We start from the raw sequence: 15,000 nt of genomic DNA, 5'->3' as shown, positions 1-15,000 counted from the left end.
TGTCACTATACAGTATACTATTGGCACAGGTACTGTGTCTGTCACTATACAGTATACTATTGGCACAGGTACTGTGTCTGTCACTATACAGTATACTATTGCCACAGGTACTGTGTCTGTCACTATACAGTATACTATTGGCACAGGTACTGTCTGTCACTATACAGTATACTATTGGCACAGGTACTGTGTCTGTCACTATACAGTATACTATTGGCACAGGTACTGTCTGTCACTATACAGTATACTATTGGCACAGGTACTGTGTCTGTCACTATACAGTATACTATTGGCACAGGTACTGTGTCTGTCACTATACAGTATACTATTGGCACAGGTACTGTGTCTGTCACTATACAGTATACTATTGCCACAGGTACTGTCTGTCACTATACAGTATACTGTTGGCACAGGTACTGTGTCTGTCACTATACAGTACACTATTGCCACAGGTACTGTCTGTCACTATACAGTATACTATTGCCACAGGTACTGTGTCTGTCACTATACAGTATACTATTGGCACAGGTACTGTGTCTGTCACTATACAGTACACTATTGCCACAGGTACTGTGTCTGTCACTATACAGTATACTATTGGCACAGGTACTGTGTCTGTCACTATACAGTATACTGTTGGCACAGGTACTGTGTCTGTCACTATACAGTACACTATTGCCACAGGTACTGTGTCTGTCACTATACAGTATACTATTGCCACAGGTACTGTCTGTCACTATACAGTATACTATTGGCACAGGTACTGTGTCTGTCACTATACAGTACACTATTGCCACAGGTACTGTGTCTGTCACTATACAGTATACTATTGCCACAGGTACTGTCTGTCACTATACAGTATACTATTGCCACAGGTACTGTGTCTGTCACTATACAGTACACTATTGCCACAGGTACTGTGTCTGTCACTATACAGTATACTATTGCCACAGGTACTGTGTCTGTCACTATACAGTATACTATTGGCACAGGTACTGTGTCTGTCACTATACAGTATACTATTGCCACAGGTACTGTGTCTGTCACTATACAGTATACTATTGCCACAGGTACTGTGTCTGTCACTATACAGTATACTATTGGCACAGGTACTGTGTCTGTCACTATACAGTATACTATTGGCACAGGTACTGTGTCTGTCACTATACAGTATACTATTGGCACAGGTACTGTGTCTGTCACTATACAGTATACTATTGGCACAGGTACTGTCTGTCACTATACAGTATACTATTGCCACAGGTACTGTGTCTGTCACTATACAGTATACTATTGCCACAGGTACTGTGTCTGTCACTATACAGTATACTATTGCCACAGGTACTGTGTCTGTCACTATACAGTATACTATTGGCACAGGTACTGTGTCTGTCACTATACAGTATACTATTGGCACAGGTACTGTCTGTCACTATACAGTATACTATTGCCACAGGTACTGTGTCTGTCACTATACAGTATACTATTGCCACAGGTACTGTGTCTGTCACTATACAGTATACTATTGGCACAGGTACTGTCTGTCACTATACAGTATACCATTGGCACAGGTACTGTCTGTCACTATACAGTATACTATTGGCACAGGTACTGTCTGTCACTATACAGTATACTATTGGCACAGGTACTGTGTCTGTCACTATACAGTATACTATTTGCACAGGTACTGTCTGTCACTATACAGTATACTATTGGCACAGGTACTGTCTGTCACTATACAGTATACTATTGGCACAGGTACTGTGTCTGTCACTATACAGTACACTATTGGCACAGGTACTGTCTGTCACTATACAGTATACTATTGGCACAGGTACTGTCTGTCACTATACAGTATACTATTGGCACAGGTACTGTGTCTGTCACTATACAGTATACTATTGCCACAGGTACTGTGTCTGTCACTATACAGTACACTATTGCCACAGGTACTGTGTCTGTCACTATACAGTATACTATTGCCACGGGTACTGTGTCTGTCACTATACAGTACACTATTGCCACAGGTACTGTGTCTGTCACTATACAGTACACTATTGCCACAGGTACTGTGTCTGTCACTATACAGTATACTATTGCCACAGGTACTGTCTGTCACTATACAGTATACTATTGGCACAGGTACTGTCTGTCACTGTCACAATACAGTATACTATTGCCACAGGTACTGTCGGTCTGTCACTGTACAGTATACTATTGCCACAGGTACTGTGTCTGTCACTATACAGTATACTATTGGCACAGGTACTGTCTGTCACTATACAGTATACTATTGGCACAGGTACTGTCTGTCACTATACAGTATACTATTGGCACAGGTACTGTCTGTCACTATACAGATACTATTGGCACAGGTACTGTCTGTCACTATACAGATACTGTTGGCACAGGTACTGTGTCACTATACAGTATACTATTGGCACAGGTACTGTCTGTCACTATACAGATACTATTGGCACAGGTACTGTCTGTCACTATACAGTATACTATTGGCACAGGTACTGTGTCTGTCACTATACAGTATACTATTGGCACAGGTACTGTCTGTCTGTCACTGTCACTATACAGTATACTATTGGCACAGGTACTGTGTCTGTCACTATACAGTATACTATTGCCACAGGTACTGTCTGTCACTATACAGTATACTATTGCCACAGGTACTGTCTGTCTGTATCTGTCTCTCTTATCTCTCTTTGTCAGTACAGTAATGCAATAGGTGCTATTTGTCTGTCTCTGTCTCCCTGGCAATTAGTACAGGTACGTCTTTGTGTCTGCCACTAACACTATTGCTACAGGTACCTGAACAACCATCGCCAGATAGTCAGTTGACTGGTACGCATCACGCCACACTGCGCCCATTAACATTTTTCAAGGTGATTCCCAGACATGAACACAGACCGCGTTGATTTACTCCTGGGAGGCAGCCAAGGCCGCTCTGCCCAGTGCTGCAGAAACTGTGGGGACGGAGCGTGCCGGTACAACCTCCTCCTCCAGTCTGTTCCAGTCTGCTAATGTCCTGACAAAGACAGCATTCATACTGCTCTCAACTTGTGGGGGGGACTTTGTAGCCACTGTTGTTGTGCACGTGCTTGGCGATGATGTTGGTTGCCACCGACACAAGTTTACACACCTCTGACCCATACCTGGGGGTAGCTACGACTACCGGATAAGCCCGTCCAGATACCAGGTTAGGCTAGTTGCCCTCCCCCCCCCCCCACCCCGCATTTTATTCTTCTTTGAAAGAATCACTCCGTCTTACTGTTTGATGGCTGTACAGAACAGTGCAGTCTGGAAATGTTCAGCTGGAATCAAGGCTTGATGTCTCGCCAATCAAATGCCATTTAAACTTTTCGCGAAACTAAGCAGAACTGTTTGGATTGCACTTCAGTTAAGAGAGGCATTTATTTCCTGGATTCCTTGATTGTTGTGAAATAAGTTGCGTTATGCAATGACACATCAAAAATTGACACGGGGCTATGGCCTTAATTGAATACACCCCCCCCCCCTCTCTCTCTCTCTCTCTCTGTCTGTCTGTCTGTCTCTGTCTCTCTCTGTCTGTCTCTCTCTGGGAGGCGATAGAGGAGTTGGAGAGAAAGATCGTGAAGCAGAGGGCAGGGGAGGTTTGTCTCCACTGTCATGTTGGTTTGCCTCCACTGTCATGTTGGTTTGTCTCCACTGTCATGTTGGTTTGTCTCCACTGTCATGTTGGTTTGCCTCCACTGTCATGTTGGTTTGTCTGTTGGTTTGTCTCCACTGTCATGTTGGTTTGCCTCCACTGTCATGTTGGTTTGCCTCCACTGTCACGTTGGTTTGCCTACACTGTCATGTTGGTTTGCCTCCACTGTCATGTTGGTTTGTCTACACTGTCATAGTCGTTTTGTCTATACTGTCAGTCGTTTTGCCTACACTCATTTTCGTTTTGCCGACGCTCACACGTTGTTTCGCCATCCTGTGAGTTCATGCGAACCTAAGAAACTGCTCCAGCTGCTGTAAGCGAACCCGGTCATGCATTTTGCACGGATTGTATGTCGGAACACATCACGCATTATTGGAAGGGGTGAGCACTGGTGATGATAACACTGGAATTGAAACAAAATTTGCATGTAGTCTTTCTGAACTCTGAAGCCGCTGGAGACGATGAAGAGACTGGCCAAAACTGAAACCTTTCTCGACTGACGGACCGAGAGGGAAAGAGAGAGCGGGAGAAACTGAGGGGGGAGAGAGAGGGGGGGAGAGGGGGGGGAGGGAGGGGGAGAGAGGGAAAGAGCTGTGTCCATATATTTTTTTCATATTGTAACAGGTGTTGGTATTATTAACTCCATCAAAATGTGTGTGTGTGTGTGTGTGTGTGTGTGAGAGAGAGAGAGAGAGAGAGAGAGCTGTGTCCATGTTCTTTTCATATTGTAACAGGTGTTGATATTAACAAACTGAACTCCATCAAAATGTTTGAGAGAGAGAGAGAGAGGAATGGTTAGGAAGAGGGGTGGGGGTGGGTGCAGACAGAGAAGAGAATGATACGAGGGAGAGAACAATGGTGTTCCCCTATCTTTTTTTTTAAAAATTATTATAACAGGTGTTGATATCACAAATTGTTCCCCTATCCTTTTTCATTATAACAGGTGTTTATATCACATATTGTTCCCCTATCCTTTTTTAATTTTCATTATAACAAGTGTTGATATCACATATTGTTCCCTATCCTTTTTCATTATAACAAGTGTTGATATCACATATTGTTCCCTATCCTTTTTCATTATAACAAGTGTTGATATCACATATTGTTCCCTATCCTTTTTCATTATAACAAGTGTTTATCACATATTGTTCCCTATCCTTTTTCATTATAACAAGTGTTGATATCACATATTGTTCCCTATCCTTTTTCATTATAACAAGTGTTGATATCAAAAATTGTTCCCTATCCTTTTTCATTATAACAGGTGTTGATATCACAAATTGTTCAAGTCCCCTATCCTCAGTTTTTCATTATAACAGGTGTTGATATCACAAATAAACGTCATGCTTTTAGATATCAAAAGTAGTGTTGTCTGATGCACAACGAACAGACGACACGAACCCATCTGATAGTCCGTTGTCGAAACGCGATCAGGTATAACATCGGCACACCAGATGGTAAGATATCAGACCACCGGGTGGGGGTGGGGGTGGGGGTCGGGGGCGCTTAGAGAGGGTGGGGGTGGGTTGGGAAGCAGGATGTGACGAGACAGACTGCCGCCACCGACAGGCCAGAGATGTTGGTGCCGTGAGATCCTGCAGGATTCCAGAACTGACTCGGCGGTGTCGGCAGTGGATGCTGTGTACATTCCGTTACTCACTCCCCCATTCCCTAACCCCCAATCCCCGACCATGACACAGTATTTTACGTTGCTTCATTTAAATTTTTGTTCTGCTAATATAATGCAAGAGTGTGACTCGCAAAAGGTGGTGGTAGCAGTAGTAACAGTTGTAGTTGTAACAATAGCAGCAGCAGCAGCAGTGGTAGTAGTCTCTTACTGTTGTTTCCTTTTACAGAATGTGGCCCGATCCCTCCAGAGATGCCTTTGAGTTGTGTGTTTGACTGGGAGAGAGAGGATCAAGGTTAGGCTTGGTTCAACACACTGGGGGTCATTGGATCTGTTCACCTCAAAATGAACCCCCCTTCCTCCACCCTTTTGCAAATCTGCGCCGCCCCCCCCCCCTCTTGCCCCCTGTCACAAAACAATCATACACACACACACACACACTCTCTTTCTCTCTCTCTCTTTCTTTCTCCGTCTCTCTCTCTCTCTCTCTCTCACTGATACACGCACACTCACACACATCTCACGGGCACTCACGTTCTGTCTCTGTCTCCCTCTCCGAAAACGTTATATTACATGTGGATCGGGCTGATTACTAGATCTTCATGTAGATGTTGATTGCATGATGATGATGATGATGATGATGATGATGATGATAGATATATATATAAAAAAAGGTTAATGTACACATGTCGAGAATACCAATTTATTTCCATCACACGTTATGGACATAGGAATATTGGTTTAACGTTGTGGTGTTTTTTCTGCCCTGACCCCATGTTAATACACAATACAAAACGGTCGTACACGAGAAAAATGTTAAGCGCGCGCGCGTGTGTGTGTGTGTGTGTGTGTGTGTGACTTTTTTTTTCCCCTTCTAATTGACATTCTCAGCTAACGGGCCATGCCAAACGCACAAAGTGCCCGCCCCCTTAACCCTTTCACCGCCAAGCTCGCATTTTTGCACAGGCGTAGTAGAGGACCCATGTCACTGAAAGGTGACCATTCATTGTTCTGTTACCCATGAACCTACTGCTCTTAATGTTCGGTGGTAGGATAGGCCATATTTTCAATAAATCGCAGGGGGAATCCCCAGCTATTCTTCGCCATGGTCTTTTCTGTGTTTATACCACAAGGGAATTCTGTACTCTAAATTGACTGGCGGTGAAAGGGTTAACAAGTCCAGGTCCAGTTTACGTCAGCTTGAAAGTAATGAGCAGTTAGCGGATTGGCATGGGGGTTGTGTCTCGTCTAACATTTAACTCTGACAGCAGAGGATGGGTGAAGGGGGAGGGGAGGGGGGTTAGAAAATTGACGAGGTGTGGCGAAGAGGGCGGGGGGGGGGGGAGGTCTGGGATTAGGAAAAGGCTTGGATAGTCTCCCATCTAGTTACGTTTTTGTTTCGTTTTTTTCGTCGTTGTTGTTGTTTTTCTGGAGATTTATACTTAGTTTGGGGGTTAGCTTTTCCGTTTTTCCCCCTCTGGGGCGATATGTAGTTAGCCCACTCACACACACACACACACACACACACACACACACACACACACACACACACACACACTAAAAAAAAAAGAAAAAAAGAACACCTCGTTAGCTGGTCATTTTGCTGTGCTATCTTGGTCAAAGTATTGCATCTTTCATTTTGCTGTGCTATCTTGGTCAAAGTATTGCATCTTTCATTTTGCTGTGCTGTCTTGGTCAAAGTATTGCATCTTTCATTTTGCTGTGTCAGCTTTGTCAAAGGATGCAAAATGTGCCTGCTGTTTGCATCGTTCATGTTGCTGTGTCAACTGTGTCAAAGGATGCAAAATGTGCCTTCTGTTTGCATAGTTCATGTTGCTGCGTGCAGGTCTGCATGAAGAGAGTCACGGAATCCTGGCCAATCGGATGTACGACCCGGTGAGAAACGCTTCCTTCAGCAAGCGCTCCACAGAAAGCTTCTGGTGGGAAGGAGGTGAGCCCATATGGGTCACCGCTGAGCGGCAGAACAAGAGATCGGGTATGGCGGACTGTGTGTGGTCGTTTTGTTTTGGCTTTGTGTTTTGGCTATGTTTCGTTTTTTTGTTTTGTACCACAGTGGTTCTGATTACCGTAACTGTCGTTGGCATGAATTGTCAGTCTGCTGTGGTTATCGAAGCACGACGAATGTGTTGCATTGTATCAAATTGTATCACTTTTTGTGTGAAATTCGGGCTGCTGTTCCCAGTTGGGAGGGGTGGGGTGGGGGTGAGAGCATGTCGTCACAGTGCATTCCCTTCTTTTCCTGCTTCCTGTTGTGTTTTTTGTTTGTTTGTTTGTTTTTTTTGTTTTGTTTTGTTTGTTTTTTTGTTTTTTCCTGTCTGCATGTTTTGTTTTACTGTCAGTGGTTATTTTTCTACAGACTTTTTAGCAGGGACAGCCCTTTTGTTGTGGACGGTTTTTGTACGTGTGCAAAACGCATGCAGCACACGGGACCTTGGTCTGTTGTCTCGTCCAAAGGACTAGCACCCAGACTGTCATTCAAGCGCCCAGGGAGTACCTGACTGGTGCTTTGCTGTTGTGCTGTACTGTGCTGTGCTGCGCTATATTATGCTGTGCTGTGCTGTGCTGTGTTGTACTGTGTTGTGAAAGCAGATTAAGAAAACTGTTTTGGAGATCATATCATAAATGTTCACATTGACCCAAGAACAACGTACAATTTAACTCCCACCCCTCCCTCCTCTCTTTCTGTCTCTTTCTCCCTCTCTTTCTCTGTCTCTTTCTCCCTCTCTCTTTCTCCCTCTCTCTCTGTCTCTTTCTCTCTGTCTCTTTCTCCCTCTCTCTCCCCAAATGCTGGCACTGTCCGAAGCGTGTTCTTCATCCCATAAAGCGTTTCAGATAAGAGAAATTAGGCTGACATACTTCTTTAAAAAGAAAAGAAGAGATGATTGAAGATGTCTGCACACATCCCTTCCCCTCTTTTTCTCAGGAAGGTGGCAGAATGGTTAAGACACTCAGCTGCCAATGCAGAGAGTCCGTGAAGGTGTGGGTTCGAATCCCGCTCTCGCCCTTTCTCCCAAATTTGACTGGAAAACTGAGCGTCTTGTCTTTCTGGTGAGACGAAAAACCAAGGTCCCGTGTGCAGCACGCACTTGGTGCACTGAAAAAGAACCCATGGCAACGAGAGTGTTGTCCTCCAGCAAAATTCTGCAGAAGAAATCCACTCTGATAATGATGTACAAAACCACACAAGGCCTGACGAAGCACGTTGGGTTATGCTGCTGGTCAGGCATCTGCATAGCATATATGATGTAGCGTACATGGATTTGTCCGAACGCAGTGACGCCTCCTTGAGAAACTGAAACTCTTTCTCCCTCTCTGTCCCCAGTGCTGACACTGACCGAAACTTGTCTTCATCCGCATAAAGCGTTTAATATAAGATAAATGACGCTAACACACTACTTAAGATTAAAACAGAAGAGGATTGAAGATGTCTTACACACCCCTTCCCAAGGGACTTCTTATCCTTGGTCCGTGGGCTGCAACTCCCACGTTCACTCGTATGTACACGAGTTTTTACCCCGCCATATAGGCAGCCATACTCCGCTTTCGGGGGTGTGCATGCTGGGTATGTTCCCAAGGGACAAAGGGAGAGGATTGAAGATGTCTGTACACCCCCCCCCCTTCCCAAGGGACAAAAAGCCTTCAATGAATGAACCACTCCTACCCCTCTTCCCTCCCTCCGGACAGCCGTGTACTTCTGGCCTGGAAGCGACGCTGAGATCCGAGGCTACCGACCCTCACAGTACCTGGTCTACAACCAGTCCGTGCCCTTCCCACAGCGGGTGGAGACGGCCCTGGGCTGGCTGGAGCACGGAGGCAAGGACCTCGTTCTGCTCTATTTCCACGAGCCGGACAAGACGGGTCACCTGTATGGACCTTCCTCCACGCAGGTGGCTGACAAGGTGAGAGAGAGCGAGAGAGAGACAGACAGCGAGCGAGAGAGAGACAGAGAGCGAGAGAGAGAGACAGAGAGAGAGAGTCTTGGCTACAGTGTGGTACAACAACACTCCTACAGTGTTATTTTTATTTATTCATTAAGACGTCTTGCTGTAGCGCATATTCTTAAAGCTATATGCGTTTTACAACAGCACTAAAAGCATTCGCTCAAACACCCGCACAAACAAGCACAAATAATTTGAAACATAAGTGAGGACAATTAAGAGATAATGCCATGAAATGAATCACTGTATCAGATAAAATAATTTTTAAAAGGATGTCTTCATATTCTGTAGCATGAGGGTGGCAGAGAGGTTAACTCTCTCCATACGAACGGCGAAAGAGACGACGTTAACAGCGTTTCACCCCAATTACCATCATCAAAATATTGCAAGTGGAAGGCTCTTATACTGAAAAGGTGAATGTTGACAAAGACTACCGCAATTCTGACGACGGAAGCTAAAGGTTGGGTCATTCAGACACCCACTGGACATCCGAGGGGTCTGTGTAGAGGAGAAGAGAGGACTGGCCGTACTGAGTGAGTTAAGATGTTCATCTGTCACTGTCAGTGAGAGTCAGGGGTCAGTTCCGTCTCTCGCCCTTTCTCCAAAGTTTGACTGGAGAGTTGAACTGGGTGTCTAGTGTCTGGTTGGTTTGATGGGAAGATGAATCAACGTCCCATGTGCAGCATCCGCTTGGCGCACTGAAAAAAGAACCCATGACAACATAAGTGTTGTCCTCTGGCAAAACTCTGTGGTAGTAATCCACTCTGGTAGACAAATATATATGCATGCACTCAAGGCCTGACTAAGCACATTGGGTTATGCTGCTGGTCAGGCATCTGCTTAGATGTGGTGTAGCGTATATGGATTTGTCAGAGCACAGTGACGCCTCCTTGAGAAACTGAACCTCTGAGCATGGGCATTTTCTTCATATTCCATACCATCCAAATGATTATCTCAGTGTGTGGGCATTTTCTTCATATTCCATACCATCCAAATGATATCCCAGTATGTGGGCATTTTCTTCATATTCCATACCATCCAAATGATATCCCAGTATGTGGGCATTTTCTTCATATTCCATACCATCCACATGATTATCTCAGTATGTGGGCATTTTCTTCATATTCCATACCATCCAAATGATATCCCAGTATGTGGGCATTTTCTTCATATTCCATACCATCCAAATGATTATCTCAGTGTGTGGGCATTTTCTTCATATTCCATACCATCCAAATGATTATCTCAGTATGTGGGCATTTTCTTCATATTCCATACCATCCAAATGATATCTCAGTATGTGGGCATTTTCTTCATATTCCATACCATCCACATGATTATCTCAGTATGTGGGCATTTTCTTCATATTCCATACCATCCAAATGATTATCTCAGTATGTGGGCATTTTCTTCATATTCCATACCATCCAAATGATATCTCAGTATGTGGGCATTTTCTTCATATTCCATACCATCCACATGATTATCTCAGTATGTGGGCATTTTCTTCATATTCCATACCATCCAAATGATTATCTCAGTGTGTGGGCATTTTCCTAATATTCCATACCATCCACATGATTATCTCAGTATGTGGGCATTTTCTTCATATTCCATACCATCCAAATGATTATCTCAGTGTGTGGGCATTTTCCTAATATTCCATACCATCCACATGATTATCTCAGTATGTGGGCATTTTCCTAATATTCCATACCATCCAAATGATTATCTCAGTATGTGGGCATTTTCTTCATATTCCATACCATCCACATGATTATCTCAGTATGTGGGCATTTTCTTCATATTCCATACCATCCAAATGATTATCTCAGTATGTGGGCATTTTCTTCATATTCTGTACCATCCAAATGATGTCAGTACTGTATTTCCATGATCTGTATCATCAGAATGATATTGCGGATAATCATGGATTTGTTGTTCTGGTGGAAGGTTCGAGAAATGGACGGCATCCTTGGCCTAATCATGAAGACGATGGAAGAGAAAAAACTTGATGACGTCAACCTCATCCTTACGTCAGATCATGGCATGACTGACGTCAACGCTCAACACAGAGTGAGTCTTTTTCTCATAATTCTGGTAGCAGGACTCCTGTCAATATGATACAAAAACAGGCAATACTGGCCAGTTTAGATTATACAAAATACAAACATTTTTGGCCTTCAGTTTAGATGATACAAAAACAGGAAATACTAGCCTATTTAGATTATACAAAAACAGGAAGTATTGGCCTATTTAGTTGATACAAAAACAGGAAGTATTTGCCTATTTATATGATACAAAACAGGAAATATTGGCTAATTTGGATTATGAAAATATGAAACATTGGCCTCCTATTTAGATGACACGAAAACAGGAAATACTGGCTTATTTAGATGATACAAAACGGGAAACACTGGCTTATTTAGATGATACAAAACAGGAAACACTGGCCTATCTAGATAACAAAACCAGGAAATGTTACCCTATTTAGATGACCCCAAACAGGTAATATTGGTCTGTTTAGATGACCCAAAATTATGAACCATTATACTCCTGTTTAGATGATACAATACAGGAAATACTGGCCTATTTAGATGAGAAAAATATAAAACATTGGCTTTAGATGAAAGCAAAAACTGGAAATAGAGGCCTGCTTAGATGATAAAGATATGAAATACTGGCCGCCTGTTTGGATGATACAAAAAAGGAAATATTAGCCTATTAATTATTTAGATGGGTAAAAACAGGAAATGTTGGCCTCCTGTTTAGATGATACATAAACAGGAAACACTGGCCTCTTGATTGGATGATACCAAAACAGGCTATGCTGACCGCCAGTTTAGAAGATCCCAAACATAAATAATTGCCAGTTTGGATGATAAAGATATGAAACATTGGGCTTCTGTTTAGATAATAAAAACAGAAATACTGGCCTTGTTAGATGATACAAAACAGGAAATATTGGCCAGTTTAAATGATAAAAATATGAAACATTGCCCACCTGTTTAGATAACAAAAACAGGAAATATTTGCCTGTTATGATATAAAACAGGATAAATTGGCCTATTTGTGATACAAAACAGGATATATTAGCCAATTTAGAAAAAAAGGAAATACTGGCCTTTTCAGATGATAAAAATATGAAACATTGGCATTCTGTTTAGATAACAAAACCTGGAACTATTGGCCTATTTTGATGATAGGAAAAAGAAAATATTGGCCTATTTAGATGATGAAAATATGAAATGTTGGCCTCCTGTTTGGATGATACAAAATAGGAAATATTTGCCTATTTTGATAATACACAACAGGATATACTGGCCTATTTAGATGATGAAAATATGAAATATTGGACTCCTGTTCAGATGATATAAAAACAGAAAACATTGACCTCTTGATTAGATGATACAAAAACAGGAAACATTGATCTCTTGATTAGATGATACAAAAACAGGAAACACTGACCTCTTGATTAGATGATACAAAAACAGGAAACACTGACCTCTTGATTAGATGATACAAAAACAGGAAACATTGATCTCTTGATTAGATGATACAAAAACAGGAAACACTGACCTCTTGATTAGATGATACAAAAACAGGAAACACTGACCTCTTGATTAGATGATACAAAAACAGGAAACTTTGATCTCTTGATTAGATGATACAAAAACAGGAAATACTGGCTGCCTGTTTCGAGGATACCAAACAGGAAATATTGGCCAATTTAGATGATAAAGATATGAAACATTGGCCTTCTGTTTAGATGATGATAAAAACAGGAAATACTGGCCTATTTAGATGATACAAAACAGGATACATATGGCCTATTTAAAAAATACAAAAACAGGAAATACTGGTTTATTTAGATGATACAAAATCAGAAAATACTGGCCTATTTAGATGATAAAAGTGTGAAGCATTGGCCCATTTAGATTCTACAAAACAGGAAATTTTTGCCTACTTAGATGATGAAAATATTAAACACTGGCCTATTGTTTAATGAAAACAAGAAATATACTGGCCTGTTAATAGATGATGAAAATATGAAACATTGGGCTCCTATTTAGATAACAAAAACATGAAATATTGGCCCATTTGGATTATACAAAACAGGAACTTTTGGCCTGTTTAGAGGATAGGATTTGAAACATTGGCCCCTGTTTAAATGATAACAAAACAGGAAATATTGGCCTATTTTAGATGATATGAAACATTGGCCTCCGTTTTTGATAACAAAAACAGGAAATGTTGGCCTATTTAGATGATACAAAACAGGAAATATCAGCTTGTTTAGATAAAAATATGAAACATTGGCCTCCTGTTCAGATTATAACAAAAACAGGAAATGTTGGCTATTTAAATGATACAAATCAGGAAATATTGGCCTATTTAGATAATGAAAATATGAATTTGGCCTCCTGTTTAGATGGTTACAAAAACAGGAAATATTGGCCCATTTAGATCATTCAAAAACAGGTAATACTGGCCTATCTAGACGAAAAAATATTACATTGGCCTCCTATTTCGTTGAAAACAAAAACAGGAAATGTTGGCCAAATGAGATGATATAAGAATATGGAACATTGACCTCGTGTTTAAATGATGCAAAAACAGGAAATGCTGGCCTATTTAGATGATGCAAAACTGGAAATACTGGCCTATTTAATTGATACATAAACTGGAAATACTGGCCTATTGATACATAAACTGGAAATACTGGCCTATTTAATTGATACATAAACTGGAAATACTGGCCTGTTTAATTGATACAAAAACTGGCCATGATTATTGTCCCACTTCGATGATACAAATCTAACAGGAAGCACTGGCTCCCTACATAGATGACACAGAAACGGGAACCAATGGCCTCCTGTTTAGATAAGAAAAACAGGATATACTGGCCTATTTAGATGATGCAAAACAGGAAATATTGGCCTATTTGGATGATGAAAGTATGAAACATTGGCCTATTTGGATGATGAAAGTATGAAACATTGGCCTTCTGTTTAGATAATAAAAACGGGAAATACAGGCCTGTTTAGATGATGCAAAAACAGGAAATATTGGCTTATTTAGATATGCAAAAATATGAACCTTTGGCCTCCTGTTTATATGATACAAAACCAGGAAATACTGACCTAGTTAGATGATAATGGCAGGATAAAAACAGCCATACACGTAAAAGCCGACTTTTGAACATACGAGAGAATGTGGGGGCTGCAGCCCACAAACGAAGAAAATGATGCTATCGAAAAAACAAAACAAAACTCCAAAACCACAGGAAATATTGGCCAGTTTGGATGATGTCCGAAAATATTGGCCACCTGTTCACTGGCCGCCTACTAACATACATGACCCAGAAACGGGAACCACTGGCATGAGCCACCCCTCTGTCCACCAGCTCCTCAACCTCTGGGACTACCTGGACCGGGACACGGTTGCCATGGTGCCCGACTCCGGAACAGTGACGGCCATTTTGCCTGTGGAGGGTCGGGAGGCCCAGGTGCTGAGCGACGCGCGGAAGATCCCCCACGTGACGGTGTACAGGAAGGACGAGATCCCCGAGCGGCTCCACTACAAGCACAACCCCCGCGTCATGCCCATCATCATCCTGTCTGACGAGGGCTGGATCCTCTCTTCTGTAAGGGGGACTGGCTGAGTGAGGGACGGGGGGGGGGGGGGGTGTGACTGGCTGAGTGAGGGGGGGG

General features: G+C 42.3%; 1 protein-coding gene across 1 annotated transcript in view; it reads left to right on the top strand.

Moving 5' to 3' along the window:
- The window catches only part of LOC143294240 (ectonucleotide pyrophosphatase/phosphodiesterase family member 5-like), a 15,675-nt gene extending 724 nt beyond the window's left edge, over positions 1-14,951 (top strand). The window contains exons 2-5 of the mRNA XM_076605671.1: positions 7,174-7,323; positions 9,033-9,247; positions 11,240-11,362; positions 14,694-14,951. Of these exons, the coding sequence (XP_076461786.1) occupies positions 7,174-7,323; positions 9,033-9,247; positions 11,240-11,362; positions 14,694-14,951 (746 nt within the window). The remainder of the gene's footprint in view (positions 1-7,173; positions 7,324-9,032; positions 9,248-11,239; positions 11,363-14,693) is intronic.
- The last annotated feature ends 49 nt before the right edge of the window (positions 14,952-15,000 follow it).

The sequence above is a fragment of the Babylonia areolata genome, chromosome 19, assembly GCF_041734735.1.
Source record: "Babylonia areolata isolate BAREFJ2019XMU chromosome 19, ASM4173473v1, whole genome shotgun sequence".
In the NCBI taxonomy this organism is placed as follows: Eukaryota; Metazoa; Mollusca; class Gastropoda; order Neogastropoda; family Buccinidae; genus Babylonia; species Babylonia areolata.
This window is presented reverse-complemented; position numbering and strand designations above follow the sequence as displayed.